General features: G+C 38.1%; 1 protein-coding gene across 4 annotated transcripts in view; it reads right to left on the minus strand.

Moving 5' to 3' along the window:
- Positions 1-17,024, minus strand: part of Spata5 (spermatogenesis associated 5) — a 204,279-nt gene extending 187,255 nt beyond the window's left edge. For 2 of the 4 annotated variants that reach the window (XM_032898480.1, XM_032898482.1), the window contains exons 1-8: positions 16,461-17,024; positions 13,354-13,478; positions 11,744-11,901; positions 8,148-8,206; positions 6,122-6,766; positions 5,167-5,296; positions 4,729-4,785; positions 1,847-1,970 (exon numbers count right to left, since the gene is read on the minus strand). In XM_032898480.1, the coding sequence (XP_032754371.1) occupies positions 1,847-1,970; positions 4,729-4,785; positions 5,167-5,296; positions 6,122-6,766; positions 8,148-8,206; positions 11,744-11,901; positions 13,354-13,478; positions 16,461-16,620 (1,458 nt within the window). In that variant the 5' untranslated portion in view covers positions 16,621-17,024. Of the gene's footprint in view, positions 1-1,846; positions 1,971-4,728; positions 4,786-5,166; positions 5,297-6,121; positions 6,767-8,147; positions 8,207-11,743; positions 11,902-13,353; positions 13,479-14,518; positions 15,152-16,460 lie in introns of those variants that run through there. The other 2 variants (XM_032898481.1, XM_032898483.1) reach the window with 2 other exon arrangements.
- Between the last annotated feature and the right edge of the window lie 231 nt (positions 17,025-17,255).

A 17,255-nucleotide genomic window follows, 5' to 3' on the forward strand; every position in this document is an offset into this window, starting at 1 on the left:
TGTGGATCTCTGAATTTGAGGTCAGCCTGGTCTACAGAGCAAGTTCCAGGACAGCCAGAGTTACACAGAGAAACACTGTCTCCAAAAAAACCAAAAGAAAAAAATTATTAATTTTAGTATAGGTTTTTCAAAGTCTAGTCCAAATGTTTTCTACTAGAGAAAGTTTTTCACTAGTTAACTCATCTCCCCCTACTTAGAAGTAAAAATTACAACCTAAGTAGTATTCACACAGAACCAGACTTGGCTAGCAACTTATCTAAGAATTTTTTCTCACACATCAACTATTTTCTTTTAAAAAAATGTTTCAAGTTACACTTATTTGCTGTGTGTTTGAGTAGAAGTATGTGCAAACACTTGCCCAGGTTCCATTTTGTGGTGCCTAAAGAAGCCAGAGGACAAAACCTGCAAAAGTGGGTACTCTCCTTCTACAATGTAGATTAGTATTGGAGATGGAACTCAGGTTGTCTGGCCTGGTGGCAAGACTTCACTTGCTGAACCATCTTGCCAGCCCTGATTTTTTTATTGTGATGAAGTTTTCAATTCCAGAAAAGTATCCCTGAATACACAAAGATTTTTACTCTCTGAAAATGGGATTAAAAGCAGAAAATTATAAAAAAAACGACGATCACCATGTTCAGCCACCTTCAGACATTATCCAAAGGCATGTGTAATTTCAGAGATAAGTATTAAAAGAATCTTGTGATTTTTCCATAAGAAAATTAAAACAACATTTATTATGAGTATACCATCAGAAAATACATAAACTACTATGAACTTATAAATTTAAAAGCACATATCCAGGTCCCTTAAATGTGATTAAAATATTAGTGTCATGTGATTAATTAGTATCAGATTAAAATAACTAGCCCTGTCAAAGACAAGAATACTATTTCACAGATTGTTTATCCCAGTGGCAGAGAAAAAGCCACCAACTGCCCTTATGTCTAAGATTCTCCAACACTGATCCTAACTCATCTTTTTTACCAAGGACCTTAGAACCAATTATAATGCAGCTCTCTGTATTATGGTTATCTAGATTCAGAGATCTGGCCTGCTTAAACAAACATCTACTTACTGAATACCAAAACTTCACATTATTTTTACATATTCACTTCCCATCAACGGGAAATAAAACTAAACACTCCTTTTGCTTCTTAATGTGCAAAAGCAAAGTGTGGAACTATATGGTTTCTAAAATTTATCTTGGTGCTAACATACTATGAATTCAAGAACTTTGGTCATTTTCAGTCTAATCTAACACTGGCTGCAATAGCACATATCTATAATCAAGATATGTAGGCTATGAGAGAATACCTGAACACCCTGGATTATACAGAAAGACCTATCTCAAGGTGAAAAGGGGGAAAAAGACTCATAAATTTATTAAAATTTAGTTTATTGAGACAATCTCACATAGTCAAGGCTGGCCTCATATTCACTATGTAGCCGGTCTTGAAATGATCCACCTTCCTCACCCTCCTAAGGGACTAAAAATAAAAGATTATACCATGATACCCATGTAGACTCATGAAATTTCTTTTAAAGAAATTCAGTAAAATTCAGTTATTGACATGAGCCTCAGGTTTTAAATTACTATCATGTATACCATACACACATAAATATGTTATAGTAAATTATTTTACATAATAAAAAAGCATGCCAGACTACTGAACCTCTCAGTTATTAAGCAGTTTGCTGACACAAATTACTTTCAGTATTAACCTACCTTTATACTTATATGATACTTATACTTACTTTATATGATATTCTCCATCCTAGAATACAAACCTAGAAACATTTGGGAAGTTCTGCTATTCCATACTCTGAATGCCAGTGTTGCACTTACTGAGCCAATGCCATCCATCAATGTTAAGAGCGAAGCTACAACTCTCTTTTCCACTTCACTTTGAGCTCCTTCTCTTTTAGGGCAAAGTGCATCCAGCTCATCAATAAAAATAATCGATGGATGCCTAAAACAAATCAAGTATGTAACATTTAATTTTAATGTAAAATTTTAATTAAAATAACATTAAATTTCAATTTTAAATTTATCAATATTAAAACCAAAAACACTAAAATGCTAAATCAAAAAATCTGATTCTAGTATAATGTTATCAACCTTACATTCTAGCATATCTGTCTTCATAAAATGCCTCTTTGTGATGTGGGGAGGCTGAAGAGTCAGTAAAATAGAGACTATTTCAAAGAAGAAAGTTTCAAAGATTCACCGATTCACGCAAGACACTTCACACGGGTAAAAGACAGGAGCCCACCGCTCCAGTCACCAGTCCCCAACACAGAGAGGAGAACAGATAAACCACCCCCCAACTTCCACTCTCAAAAGAAGACTGGTGAAAAGACACAGGCAACAACAGTCCTACACTGAGAACAAGGCCAGAGTGCTCATAAGCCTGAAAGCCATTTGTGGTTTTTGGTGATAGTGATTCTTCTGGCAGATGGGTCAGCAAAGGGAAATTCCATTCTACGTACAACACTATGGGCAAAGGCTGGGTAAAATCTTGAGGAAAAAAAAATATTATGTGAAATGGGCCTAAAGTAAGACAAAGCCCTAAGAGGCAGTTGTGGAGAGTCTGAGGCCAAATGCTGAGGAAGCTCTACTCTGTCAAGGAAGTACACGGAGAAATGTAGGCCTATCCAGAGTAGAACTTATAAACTTAAGAGTACCTCTGGCATGTGATACCGTAGCCCTGAGCCTAAGTAGATAAAGTTATGGCTCATAATAAAGGCTAGACAGCCTTTGGTCAGCATAATATAAAATGGGGAAAACTGAAAGCATTTCCTCTAAAATCAGGAACAACACAAGTGTACTGACCCTTACCATTCCTTTTCAATACCCAGTCGCAGGCATAGCAGTAAGATAAGAAAAATAAAAGGGGCAGCTGGGGCTGTAACTTAGTTGTAGTTTTGTCTGTATTGATATCTGAGTATCATCAAAAAGGAAAAGTGAAAAAAGAAAGCAAAAGAGATGCAAACAGAAAGGAAGATGTTCCAAGTATCCCTACTCAAAAATGATACAATCCTATATATAATCACCCAGAAAACTAGACCAGGAAACTCTCAGACCTGGTAAACAGTTTCAGCAAAGTAACAATACAAAATCAAGATGAAAACTATACAGTAACACACTTTCCCAGAGAGAAATAAGGCAAATAATCCCATTTACATCTACTCAGTTGCTTAAGCAAAGGAAAAAACCAACCGAAGAACAAATCTAACCGAGCAGGTGAAAAAACCTCTACAAGAAAACCTGAAGACACTGACAAAAGATAAAGAAGACAAGAGAAGATGAAAGACCGCCAATGCTATGGATTGACAGGTAATACTATAAAAATGGTTTTAAAAGTCACTAAAAGCAACTTATAGATTTACTGCACTTTCTACCAAACTCTAGTGACATTCTTCAGAAACAAACAAACAACAACAACAACAACAAAAAAATGTCAGAATTCATACAGAAAAACAAGATTCCATGATAGCTAGCTTTAAATGTCAGCTTGACATTACCTAGAATCATCTTAGAATTTCAATACGAAACTGTCTACGTGGAGTTAATCTATGAGCATGTCTCTGAGAACTCTGTTTTAAGTTATTTGATAGAGAAGGCACCATTCCCTACATATTTTGAACTGTTAAGAGTGGAAAATCCAAGCTGGTCACAAGCAAGCAATGACCATGAATGTACTCATTCCTCTCTGCTCTTAACTGTGGATTTGATGTGACCAGCTGCTTCAAGTTCCTACTGCTTTGACTTTCCCACAACAATGGACTATAACTGCAATTGTGAGCTAAGAAATAAACCAAAACCTTACCCCATTTAATTGCTATTAGAGTAGTTTTAGCAACAGAAATAAAATTAAGAGATCCCTTTAGCACAGTATTATAACCAAAGCCATAGCAAACAGAAAAAAGGAATGCTGGAGTTGCCAGTTTCTTTCTGATCCCAAAGTACTACAGAACCACAGTTAAAAACAAACACACAAAAAACAGGACAGGGCTAGAAAGAAGGCTCAGCAATTCAGATGAACTGGGTTTGATTCCCATACCACATGGAGGTTCTCAACAGTCTGTAATTCTAGTTCTGGAGGATCTGAAGCCCTTTTCTGGCTTCCACAGGCACTCCATGCATGTGGTGCACAGATGTTACCTGCAGGCAAAACACCTATACACATAAAAATAAATCTTGAAAAACAAAACAAAAAAACCCAGCATAGTACTGACACAAAACATACACACAGACTAATGGAATAAAATAGAAGAAATAGCAACAGCCATGCAATTTTTAACAAAGGTGTCTAAAATAGTCACAGCAGAAAAAAGGCTGGAAATGATGGAATGAAAATAGATGGTATTTCTCACACTACACCAAAATGTATGCAAAGTTTTCAAGAACTTTCCTATAAGACCGGAACACTGAAACTACTAAAGAAATTACTGGCAATATACTTCTAAGATGCAGTCTTAGCAAAGACTATTTGAAAATGATTTCAATAGTGCAGGAAATAATCCCAGGAACTGACAGCTTCATGTCATTTAGTAATTCCTAATCAAGCATTAGACATAAACAGTTTAGATAATTATTTCCCTAAATCTCCCATCAGTCTCAAAGACGATCACTATCTATGTTACTTCTTATCTTTGCAGTAAAGTGCTACTATTTTACTTAAGTAAGAGTCTCGTTGATTCCAAAGCATCAAATATTAACAATACCGTAGAGTGGCTTCAGCAAATATCTGGCGTAACCTTGCTTCAGTCTCACCATAGAATCTGTAATGAGAAAAAAAAAGAAAGAAAAGAAAAAGTTCATGAACACTTCTTATTGTTTATAAATCTTTTATCAAAGATAGTCTGAATTTTCAACCATTTCTAAAATACTTAAAATTACTTCCAAAACTTATTTTCAAATTTTGTATGTATTATAAAGTAAATTTAGAACATGTATAATCACAAAAACATTTAAAGTATGAGGTCTAGCTAAGCTACATGGGTAAAACCAGGCCTCAGAAAAAAGGGGCAAATTTAAAATATTCCAAAATAGTTTAATGCATGAAATATCTTGGGGGAATACAGCACAACTGTTTTAAGGAGCCACATCTGAGATATATAAACTTAGTAATGTTAACTTTACTTACTAAGTCATATACCTACTTGCTTATAATTTCAGGACCATTAATTACAGAAACATAAGCTCCAACTTCATTAGCAACAGCCCTAGCAATCATTGTCTTTCCGGTACCTGGAGGACCATAGAGTAATAACCCTCTAGGTGCTGGAATTCCTACAAGAAAAAAACAAACAAACAATGCATTCAGTATGATTATTAATGTTCTCGCTAAATTACCATACAACTTCCAGTGTAAGTTATAAATGGGAATTTACCTTGTACTACACTACAAAGTAAGAATCATACCTTTCCCCTACTTCCCCAAAAATTGTACTCTGAGCCCCATTAATGACTTTCCTTTTCTCTACAGATCACAAACCAAAAGAATCACGTACATTTTTGTTTTTCAAAAAGAGCCCTTGTCTTGCCCCATCCCAGGTAGCACAATTTAATAATCAGAACACAATTACTTCCAACATAGAGTCTTAAGAAATACAAACATTACTAGCAAATGTATAAATCCATGAGTTCCTTTTACAAACATGAAAATTTATGAGAAAGGAGAAAAAGGGGGTAATACATAAAAAATATATATAAGCAAAGAATTTGGATAGCAACTGTACAGGAGTAGCTCTGAGTTTCACAGGAGTTGAATTATTTCCTTAATCAGTTTGTTTCAAGGTAGACACATAGAACTACACTTCCTGGTAGCTTTAACTAAGTCCGTGACTATCTTCGGTTTATTTTTCTAGGCGCTATGTTATCTAACATACCAAGAAACTTTCTGAGATCCAGTCCACCAACAGTAGATAATATGCCCTAGAAGAGACTCACCTGCCACTCACATACATTACAACTTAAAAGACGAAATATTGCAAATAAATCATTTCACGATCATCTCCCAAAGCAATTAACACTTAACTCAGGAAATAAGTCAGAAGGGTAAGAAATTATTAGAAAGTAAAACTAACCAACTGTGTTTAACTGAAGGTGACTTACCGTAACTCTTGAAAAGTTCAGGCTGCTTGAGAGGCAGTTCAATTATTTCTCTTATTGCTTTCAGCTGACTGTTTAAGCCTCCAATCATGTCATAAGTTACTTTGAACTGACTGTCTTGTTCTTTTGAATTTGTACAAATTTTTCGAAGATTGATTCTTGTTGTTGAAGAAATAAAATAAAAAGTATCAGTATTGCTCTTTGCACCTGCACTAGTAGATTTTAGTAGTTTCTCTTCACTGATAGGTTGTGTATTTCCTTCTTTGGATGAATCAAAACTACACTTAAGCCCTGTGATTTCCTCTAGTCCAAGTCCACTTCCGTCCCTAGGGCTCTGTGTAACATCCAACAAAACTTCACCAGCTTTATTCATAGTTCTGTCATTGATGGGTTTACAGGGAGTACTCTGTGATGCTGGGCTCTGAGGTTCTTTCAGATCTAACTGGCTTAGCTGGAATGAAATATCCACATCACTGCTTTCCATGCTAGACTGCTCAGAGGCCATTCCATGGACGTCAGTGCCAGAGGAGCTCTGAGGCTTTCCCAATGTTGTGCCATCTGTCCCTTTTACTTGCAACACTTGTAACTTGCAGAGTCGTCCATAGAATGTACAGTACAGAAAGTTGCCTGGTAAAACAATCTTGCCATCTAAAAAACAATTGATTAAATACACATTAGAATAATTTCCCCACTTAAACTTTTTAATAGCAACATATTTGCTATTAACAAAACAAGAACACTAATAAAAGTAACTGTCACAAAAATAGAGGGCACATATGCCCCTAACACAGTATCACCTGTATAAAAAGCTGTATCAGATCATTCTTTTAAATCCTGTATGTCAGTAAATACAAAATCCTATAAATCATAGCAACAAAAGACCATATTTACCAAAAAGCCAAATTTAAACGACACACTCAAACCAACATTGCAATGCTCCTCATAGGAAAATGTGCTAGTACAAAGATTAAAAAGTCTCAGTTCAGGCACTCATGTGGTATACATACATACATGCAGACAAACTTTACTATACATACAATCAAAATATTAAAAGAAAAAAGTCTCAGTTCTAAGGCTGTGGAGATGGCTCAAATAGTCAAGTGCTTGCTGAGCACACCCCAAAACCTGAGCATAGATCCCTAGCACCCATATAAAAACCCAGATACACTGATGCATTCCTGCAATCTCAGCAGAACAGGAGGATGCTTGGGCTTGCTGATCAACTTGTCTAGCTTACCCCATCAACTTCAGATTCAGTCCAACAATCTATCTAATAAATCAAGGCGGAGTCTGAAGCACCCAATGCCAGCCTCTGGCCTCCATGTATACTCAAGCACAAACATGCATGCACATACAAGCATGTACTCATGTAAGGAGAGGAGGAAACCCTGAGTGACTGAAGTCCTGAGTCAATATGTATTGCTGACATGGGCAAGCTATGACAAGGACTCCAATGCCTCAAACCCACTGTACATCAGCAAAGCTGTTGCTCATATGGAACAGGCTCACAAGGTCAACAGACCTTTTCTAGAGAACTGAACACAAGTAGATATAAAAACTAGCAACTGCAGCTTCTTCTTCCTCCCAGATGTTTACAACCCAAAACTATCAACCTCCAGACATGTCCTACTCAGATTAGGTAACCCCTCCCCTCTTTGCTATACCTAATAAACATGCCGAGGGTCCTGTCCGCTGACAGTAGTGCATGCCACTTCATCAGCATGAGCATATATGCATCTGACACCAGCTCTTCTGTACAGGTCTGTGTTTGTCTTTTCTTCATTCCCACAAACTTAGGTAGAGTATCAGGACTCAAATCATTGGGACATAATACATGCACATCCACAAACATTGAGGGAGGCAGTCATATACACACAAAACTTCAGTTCTATCACCAGCTTTGTCTTCAAATGGGTATTAACTGAGAATATCCACTTAGCTATTTAAAAAATATATATGTTCAGAAGCACTCTTTGCTGCTCATTTACTGCTTAAAACTGAAGAAAACAATTTAAAATACTAGTCTCACCTAGTTTTCTCAGAATACAACCAGTCAGTTCTTCTTCATTAATTTCCTTATCTTTGTCACTACAGAGAGGAAAGAAAAACAAACAGAAATCAGCATTAGATTCACTAAAAACTAAACCATGGAAAAATTGCTATGCGTAGCTATATTATAAACCAGAAGAACAATTTTGGCATTGATCTACACTTTCAAATACATATTACTTGCACGGAAATACCTTCAGTTTGATGCTATAAAAGCTAAGTCCAGTGATCTTCAACACATAGGGTACTATCCATTAGAAGACCATGAAACCATAAAAACTAATCCCATATGAAATGTTAGTATATACTGCAGAGAAACAGTAAATACTATTTTGTAAAACATTTTCTCATACAAATAAGATTTCATGTACAGGTAAATACACATGTTTATGTATAGATATCCATCTATTTAGGTAGACACACAAACACACATACTGTACATACTTATAATCAGAAGGATATTTCTGTGTGATGGCAAACACATTTGAAACACTTGAAAGTAATCACTCCCTTTCTGAACTTGCATAGCACAGGGAAAGGTTTTTGTTCTCAGTTACTTTCATTTCCTTTATATAATTTATATTAGCTCTCTAGAAAAATCAAATCCTGTAGAGTACCTCACCTAAAAAGGTATAAACAGAGGGAAAATAAAGAATACTAACTGCAATGGAAATTGATTCTCAGAGACACTTGCCTAAGGCAAAAATAGGGCTCATATATTTGAATGCTTGGTCCCCAGGTGGTAGAACTGTTTGGGATCTTCCTAGTAATCAGTGTCTCCAACATGAGAGTTGTGTGCAGGAAGTACAGGAAGTGGGAACATCTAACATCACTGCTTTTATCTTTAAAAGCTTGCTCAAGCAATTTGTTATCATGTCTGATACTCTTGATCTCTACAGCAACACAAACAGAATTTTACCCGAGCTAGTAACTCCAAGATTTCAAGTATTCAAGATCACTGTCTTTCTGGAGAAGCATAGCTGTACAAATTCCTCACTGGGAACAGTGAGGCTCTTGAAGCCTCAAAGTCCACCCCCATGACACACTTCCTCTAACAAGGCCACACCTCCTAATCCTTCCCAAACAGTTCTACCACCTGGGGACCAAGCATTCAAATAAATCCCTATTCAAACTTAAAAACACATGTGTATGTATGCAATATATAAAACTGATTCTCAACATTATATTCTTTACTTTTCCTCTCTGCTTTTCAATGTTTATTAAATGGCTATTTATTTATAGGAAACAGAACAGTTTGTCCTTCAAAGTAGGCAGAGGGATAATACCAAAACACAACCTCAGAATATATAAAAAATAAAACCAATTTTAATTCAAGACAACTAGGAAATGTTTTTGGACTCTTTACATAAACATTCCCTAAATTATCACTAAACTAGTATTAAATTATCAAAAGGAAATTTTATTAAATTTGGGTCAGACTTTCATCAGCAATCATCCTAACTCAAAATCTATTAACTATGTACAAAAAGATAGGTGAGACCCTTTATTTACCCTTGGTAGGAGTTATTTAAAACTCTTGGTAGTAACAGTTCTTTGCTTTTACTAGGTTAGATGTTTTTGCTTGCCAAAGGGATGAGGCAGGAGTAATCCAGCCTACACTATGAAGTAAAACTGCCTCAAAAACACCACTACATAAAAACCACTGGAGAGATGGTTCAGTACAAGTCTGCAGAATGTTCAGCCATAAATGGGACACATAGACCACATCTTCTCCTCCCAAGACTCAGATATCATTGTGAAAGAAGGAGCAGAAAGAATCTAAGAGGCAGAGACAGTGGATACAAAGCAGCTGTGTCTTCTGGACAGAGGAGAGCTACACATATGAATTAGGACCCTTTGTGACAGACAGCACGTATAAGGCCTACCCAAAACCAAGCCACATCAAATCCCAGCAGAGAGAAGGATTTGGGTACAAAATCCCACCCGTATACCTGGAACTAAGTAGGAGAACAGCTGTTAGCTGATAGGAAAATTCAGTTTCCTATAAAAGTGTAGTTGCTGGTTAGACATCCAAGACCATGGGGGCATCACAAACTAGTCCTAACAAGCTTACAAAACAAATAAAACAAAACAAAAAAAAAAAACAACAACAAAGTTAAGAGGGCAGGGAATGAGAATTGAGGTCTAAGAAGAATTCGAAGGAAGAACATGGCTAAGACACACTGTATTCAATTCCCAAAAGAATTAACAACAACAACAACAAAATCTTTAAAAGTTATCAAACTGATAAGACAGTTTAGAAAATGCTGATACCAAAAAGGAAAAATGATCTGCACTAGTTTTTCAACTGAAGGTACTACTCTAAATTAATTTCTCTGAGTTATGTGAAATACAAATATTGAATGTGAAGATATCCATACTATTTTTCTGTTAGCCATTAATTCTTATTTCAACATTTTATTAAGCCTTTAACAACAGACTGTGACTCAATGTAGACTTAGTTCTTTATCTTGCTAAAATATTTCTATCTCATTAGGAAATTAACTTTTATACACTTAATTATAAAGTACTTCTTGACATGTTCATATTGAAATGTTTCAGTGGTAAAGAGAAAAAAGAATATTTCATATCTAGTCACAGTATGCTGCTATTCTTGTGATAACTGTAAGTGCCCTGATTTAACTGCAAGTTAAAGTGAGACACTGCTGTATATTCATCAGTTATAATCCCTTCCATTTAAAATGTCAGAGCTACTTAACTAGAGTCCTTATCCATGATTATATCCACCCATTCAGTTCATGCTATTTCACATAGCAGATCACTAACATATGACTATCAAGTACCCAAAATGTAGCTATTAATGGGATTAATAGTATGTGCAAAGCCCTGGTTTTCATCCCAAACACAAAAGAGAAATTTCCCAATCTACAGGCAGCATCAGATGTATTGTCATCGTTCAAGGCCAGCATGGGCTACATAGTAAGACCTTGTCTAAAACAAATAAATGATCTAGAAAAGGGGGAGGGGGTGGATAAAATACCTTCCCAGTAACTTTTAAAAATTATTTATTAAAATATTATTTTACATATAGTGGGCTAACTAACACTTGTAACAATCCATTTCATCTGTTTAGAAAAAGCAAAAATCACTGGGCAGTAGTGCCGCATACCTTTAATCCCAGCACTCAGGAGGCAGAACTCTCTGAGTTTCAAGCCTAGCCTGGTCTATAAAGCAAGTTCCAGGATAGCCAAGGCTACACAGAAAAACCCTGTCTCCAAAAAAAGAAAGAAAGAAATGAAAAGAAAAACCAAAAACAAAATTGAACACGTTTGTACCTCTTATTATATTCCTAAAAAAAGATCTTTTTACTTTATGTATGAGTGCTTTGCTAGCTTGTCATGCCTGTGCACTTTTGTGGCTAATGGAAGAGGGCACTGGATTTAATGGAACTAGAGTTATGGATGACTGTGATCCACCATGTGGGAGCTGGGAACTAAACTTGGGTTTCTCCAAGAACAAGGATTCTAAACTACTAAACCACCTCTCCAGCTCCATCTCAATGCACTTCTACTGGGCAGCTTTGAGCTAGACAGTCAACAAAGAAATGGAACAAACCTCAGTGCCAAGTCCATTTCCTGGGCCTGAAGTACAGCACCCAAAAGAGGTTGGACCCGGATGGTCTCACCAGCTTTCACACCCACATTCTTCTGTGCCATTTCACTTAGACCAACCTTGCCTCCAGGAAATCCTGCAACTGGCCAGGCTGTATAAACCTACCCAGAAAAAGAACACAGCAATATTAGAAAACCAGTACATATAATGCCAAATTATGTATTAGATGTTAAACACAGCTAATACAGAAAACATTATTTCCAAACAGTATCTCATGCAAACTGTTATGGGACAAAGTTCAGCTCAAAAAAAAAAAAAAAAGCCATAAAATTAGATCCTATGTAAGTTCTCCAATTATTTGTAATGAACTATTTCATCTGTGAAGATCACAAAGGAGCTCATTGGGAGATGAGGAAAAACAGATTTTTTTTTTTTTAAACAAGGATATTAATAGATAGTAAGGTAAGAAGCAAAGGAGAAAATATTAAAAGCAAGATAACTTATAATGCAGGTAGCCTGGTACTTCATACCCTTGCTGCATTGCAAACAGTGTAAGAGTCTCTTTAAAGCTTGGATCTTGGAACTGGAGATGGCTTTGTCTGTAAAGCACTTGCTATGCAAGTATGAGGATCTGAGAGTGACGTCCAGAACCAATAAAAAAGGCCAACCATGGTGGCTCATACTTGTAATCTCAGTGGTGAGGAGGCAGACAGGGTGCTTCTGTGGCACACAAGCCAAACACCACAGACTTATCTATGAGTTCCAGGCCAAGTAACAGACCCCAGTTCAAACAGCAGGGTAAGTAGGGCCTAAGAAATATCTGAGGCATCTATATATGTGTATGAAGACACATACACAAACATCCCCACAGATGAAATAAACAGTTTTTAAAAAGTTGGCAAGAGGAGAAAGAGTCAAGCTGCTAAAAATATGGGAAAAACTCTTGGAAGTCTTCAGATTCCACATGACATTAAGAGAAAGTATAGCCAAAGCCAGGAGAATAATAAATGTTTATATGAAGGGCAGGTGCTTTTCTTACCTCAAAATCACATTTCTGCAGAGAAATGTATTTAAGACTAGAGACACAGAACTGAAAGGGATATATATGGGTCACTACCTCCATGAAGAAAAAAAGACCCTTTCTCTGGTATTTGAAACTCCATTATGTACGTAACAGTTCTGTTCTTTTAATTATGATTATATGCGTATGTGTAGCATGAAGGTATGTGCTAGAGTTACAGGCAATCGTGAGCTGCCTCATGTAGGTACTGGGAACTGAGCTTAGATCCTTCAGAAGAACAGTACACATTCTTGACTGCTAAGCCACTGCCACTGCTCTAGCACCCAGATGACCATCTTCACTAATACACATTGTTTTTTTTGGTGTGGGGCTGTGTCTTTAGGCAGCAAGATGATTCAACAGATGAAAACAGTTGCCAACCATCCTGACAACCTGAGTCTGACCCTTAAAATGCACATCACAAAAAAGAAAGAACCAACTTCTGATCCACAAACGCAATTTAAAAATTCTGCTCACCGACTCCTACTTGTATTGAAAGTTAAAACCAGTATGGTTTCAGATATTTCCAAAGTAAAATGATAAGGACTTTTACCTCCTGCTTTCCATCCAAACTGGTAAGGAGCACTGGTCGACCTATACATATGTTTGCAGACTTCATAGTGTTAAGTCCAAGATGAACAAGGGAATTCTGGAATGTCTTAGGAACTTTGCCATCTACTATTTAAAAAAAAGAAAAAGAAAAAGAAAAGGAGAGAAAATTTATTTTATACTATTTTATAACTGAAATTTATGCATTTTAAAGAGTAAATGAAAATCCTATATTCATATAACTGCATCAATTTATCATATCCTGAAGAAACTTATTTTCTTAAACAAACTAAGGTGAAACCAAACCTCTTTGAATGTTTACTGGCACTGTATGACTATAACCTACAAAGTTTAAAGTGAAGAAAAAAATCTATTGGTTCACTAAGCACATATTTGTAGCTGGGCGGTGGTATCACATGCCTTTAATTCTAGCTCTTGGGAGGCAGAGGCAGGCAGATCTCTGAGTTCAAGGCCAGCCTGTTCAATAGAGTGAGATCCAGGATAGCCAATGCTACACAGAGAAACATTGCCTAGAAAAACAAACTTACAAAACCAAACAAACAACCTGACAACCTTACAAACACAAAACCAACAACCAAAACCCAAAGCATACTTGTGGCTAGGCTATTAACTCAGAGGTATTGCACTTACCTAGCATGGCCAAGGCCTTGTGTTCTGTCCTCGGCACTATCAAAACAAACAGCAACAAAGCTAACTATATTTCCTACAGTCCCCATGCTTTCTGCAGAAAGATTCTGAGTCAGCTACTAGGTTTCAAAGACTCTCACTAAGAACTGGCATATCACTTTGGGTCTAGAGGCTTGCTTCTACCTCAAAACTTACCCAAAAAACCTCCACATCTCCCTGTTAATGAAGACATGTACAAATTTCTATACAAGTCCTGTTTCCCAATATATTATACAGTTCTCTGCTTACAGAATCTAAATCAACTCAAGCTCTCCATAGGATTCTACCAGTCTTTATTCCTCTAAGACTCTACATTTAATATCTGCATGTATGTATGTGTAAGAGGTCAATTTAAGGAGCCTATTCTTTCCTTATACTATGCAGGTTCCATGCACGTTGTCACTCGTCATTGTTCATAGCAGCAGTCTAGAGCAGGTCACATTACATTCAAAAGGAAGCAATGAATGCATACATGAACTTACTGTTCTCTGCTCTGTCAATGTGATGTGATTACTTCTCTCAAGCTCCTGCCACTGTAACTTCCTTTGATGATAAACTATAACCTGGAATTACAAGCCGTAATGAATCTATTCTCCCTTAAACTGCTTCTTCAGGAATTTTATTACAGTGGTGGAAAGAAAACTAGGACAGTCTTCCCATGCATTACAGGTATGCAGCACCACACTGTAGCTCTATGCTTAGTCTGTTGAGACAGGGTCTCTTACTCAATCAGAAAGATGTTTGATAGCTTTTGGCTAGTCTGGTTCAGTGAGCTCCTAGGATCCACCTACCTCTAGCCCCAATTATTTGGATACAGGACATACAGCCATACCGGGCTTTTTAACATCGGTGTTGGGGATTCAAATGTAAGTCCTGATGCTTGCAAAGAAAATGCTTTTACTTACTGAACTATCTCCCCATTCCCCACACCCAGCTTTTAACATGGATGATATCTGAATACTGGTCCTTATATCTGTGCCACAAAATCTTTACCCACTAAATCATTTCACTAGACCATAAAGTCAATTTCAAACAGCCATCTACCCAGGCTTACCATGGAGTTTATAATCTAGCAAGATGAATTATGAAGAGTACAGAATAACTGTATAGTCACAAATTATAATTATACAATAATAGAATACTGAATTAGAAAATGTTATTCAAAGAAAGTGCTGCTAACATTCAGGTATGGAGGAAAATGAAGAAGTAACTAAATAGGAAGAGAATTTGTATTTCTCAACAGAAAAAAAACATACAGAAATACTTTGGACACAGGAGCAAGATGCATCCTTCAAAGACTAAGAAGGTCGCTTAAGAAGGGCCAAAACCACCTATAGCAGTATACTGCATCAAGAACCTGGTCATAACCCTGACAGCAATGGAAGCCCACAGGGATTAGTAGTTGAACCATGACTAGATTTTTATTTTAAAAGAATAATCTAATTGTAAAGTAGAAAAAGACAAATAGGCAGAGAGCACTCCACTTAGTGAGTGGACAGTTAAAAGGTGTAGAGAGAGGGTGGTGGCAGGAAGACATTGTGGAACTGTGGAACGTTTCCAGTGGTTTAAAACATTAGAGAGCTGACATGTGTAAATGACAGTGGGAAGTAACTACTTGAAAAGATGTTGGATCTACAGAACAAAACAAGCTGTCCTGATTGCTAAGGCACATTAAAAACGCTATGCTAACGCTAAGACAGTCTTGAAAGTCTTACTGGGCACAAAAACCATGTCCCTAGTTCGTCTGCTCCATTTTTCTGAACAACTACATATCAAACAAGCTAAAAGGTTTGCCATGTAAACGACTTTTCAGATGTGAAGTCTGTCATCTAAGACAATGGCTCTGGAATCAAATAAATCTGAACTCAAAGATGGACTCTGCCATCTGTGTAGCTTAGACAGTTTGGAACTCCGTTAGCTTTTTCTATTCTACGAACTGGGTACCATTATTTACTCATTTGTCACTATTTGTGCGAAAACTAGATGGGCCATGCGCATGACGGGATAACTCACTACCAGCACCAGTCAACAGCAATAACTAAACACGTTCCTGAAGCCACAACGCTGTCTGTTAGGCAGTACGGATTCATCATCAAAAACTAGCTTTTTAGCGCAAGCTATGTCCTACTAGGTAAGAACCGTTTCTGTAGTGCTGACTAGACACTAAGTCTTCAAAGGAGCCAAGGCCATCTCGAGTGTGGTCATGCGTGGCGTACGCAAGGCCCCGGGCTCAATCTCCAGTACTCCCAAAGTAAGTAAGAAATAATAAATAGTAAAAGGAAAATTCTGAACATCTTGAGAAGAGGGTCGGGAAGCTCAGGCCTGGCAGCTAAGCAGTCCGCGGGCTCCCGTGTCACGCCCACCTCCACACGCAGCGCTCCCCTCAGGCGCCTCAGCCTAAAGCGCTACCCGCGCTTTCCTCACCTTTCTCAAGAAAGTTGGTCACCACCAACATCCCCGGCGCCGCCACGTTCGGCTGGGCGAGAGGAGTCGAAGTCCCCGAGCGAGACGAAGCCGCAGAGAGCGAGGGCGAGGTCCCCTCCGCGCCCTCTTTCTGTCGCTTTCTGTTCTTCTTGGAAGACATGACCGCAGGCTGTCGGAGAAAAGCAGCCCAAAGCCGGCTCAACGTGCGCGGCACGGGGATAAAACTTCCGGGTCAGAGGTCAGCGGCTCGGCGCACCGCCGTAATGCCCCACGTACAGCGCAGCCGGCGAGGCTGAGGTGATTAGCGAGGGTCTCGCAAAACACCGTTGCGTAAAGAAAGACCGGCTAGGCATAGGAACCGCCGTTTACGTTATGAGCCCTTGAAAAGTGAACTTCGGCTGTTCCGCTGCTTTGTCTACTCTCGAAGCAAATATGGGTCGGATTAAAGTAACAACAGCAACAACAAAAAAAAAAAAAGTCGGAAAGATTCTCCTCTCTGTCCCAGACCGGTGGAGGTCAGTCAGCTCCACTAAACTGTCAAATGGAAATTCCAGCTCAAGCTTAGTGAATGGCGACACTTTTCGAGAGTTTACGGTCAGCCCTCCTCCCAGAGAAAAGGGGCGGAGCGAGCTCCGGAAGACCTCTGAGATTGTTCGCCACGAGATGGGGCGGGGCGATGGCCGGAAAGAGGTGAGGTAGCACGGGGTCACGAGAGTGGGGCGGGAAGGGGCGGGAAGGGGCGGGGCGGGGTGAGACAAGGCCACGTCAGACGATGTGGGCGGGGCGGGAATGTGC

This window comes from Rattus rattus, chromosome 3 (assembly GCF_011064425.1).
Source record: "Rattus rattus isolate New Zealand chromosome 3, Rrattus_CSIRO_v1, whole genome shotgun sequence".
Lineage (NCBI taxonomy): Eukaryota > Metazoa > Chordata > Mammalia > Rodentia > Muridae > Rattus > Rattus rattus.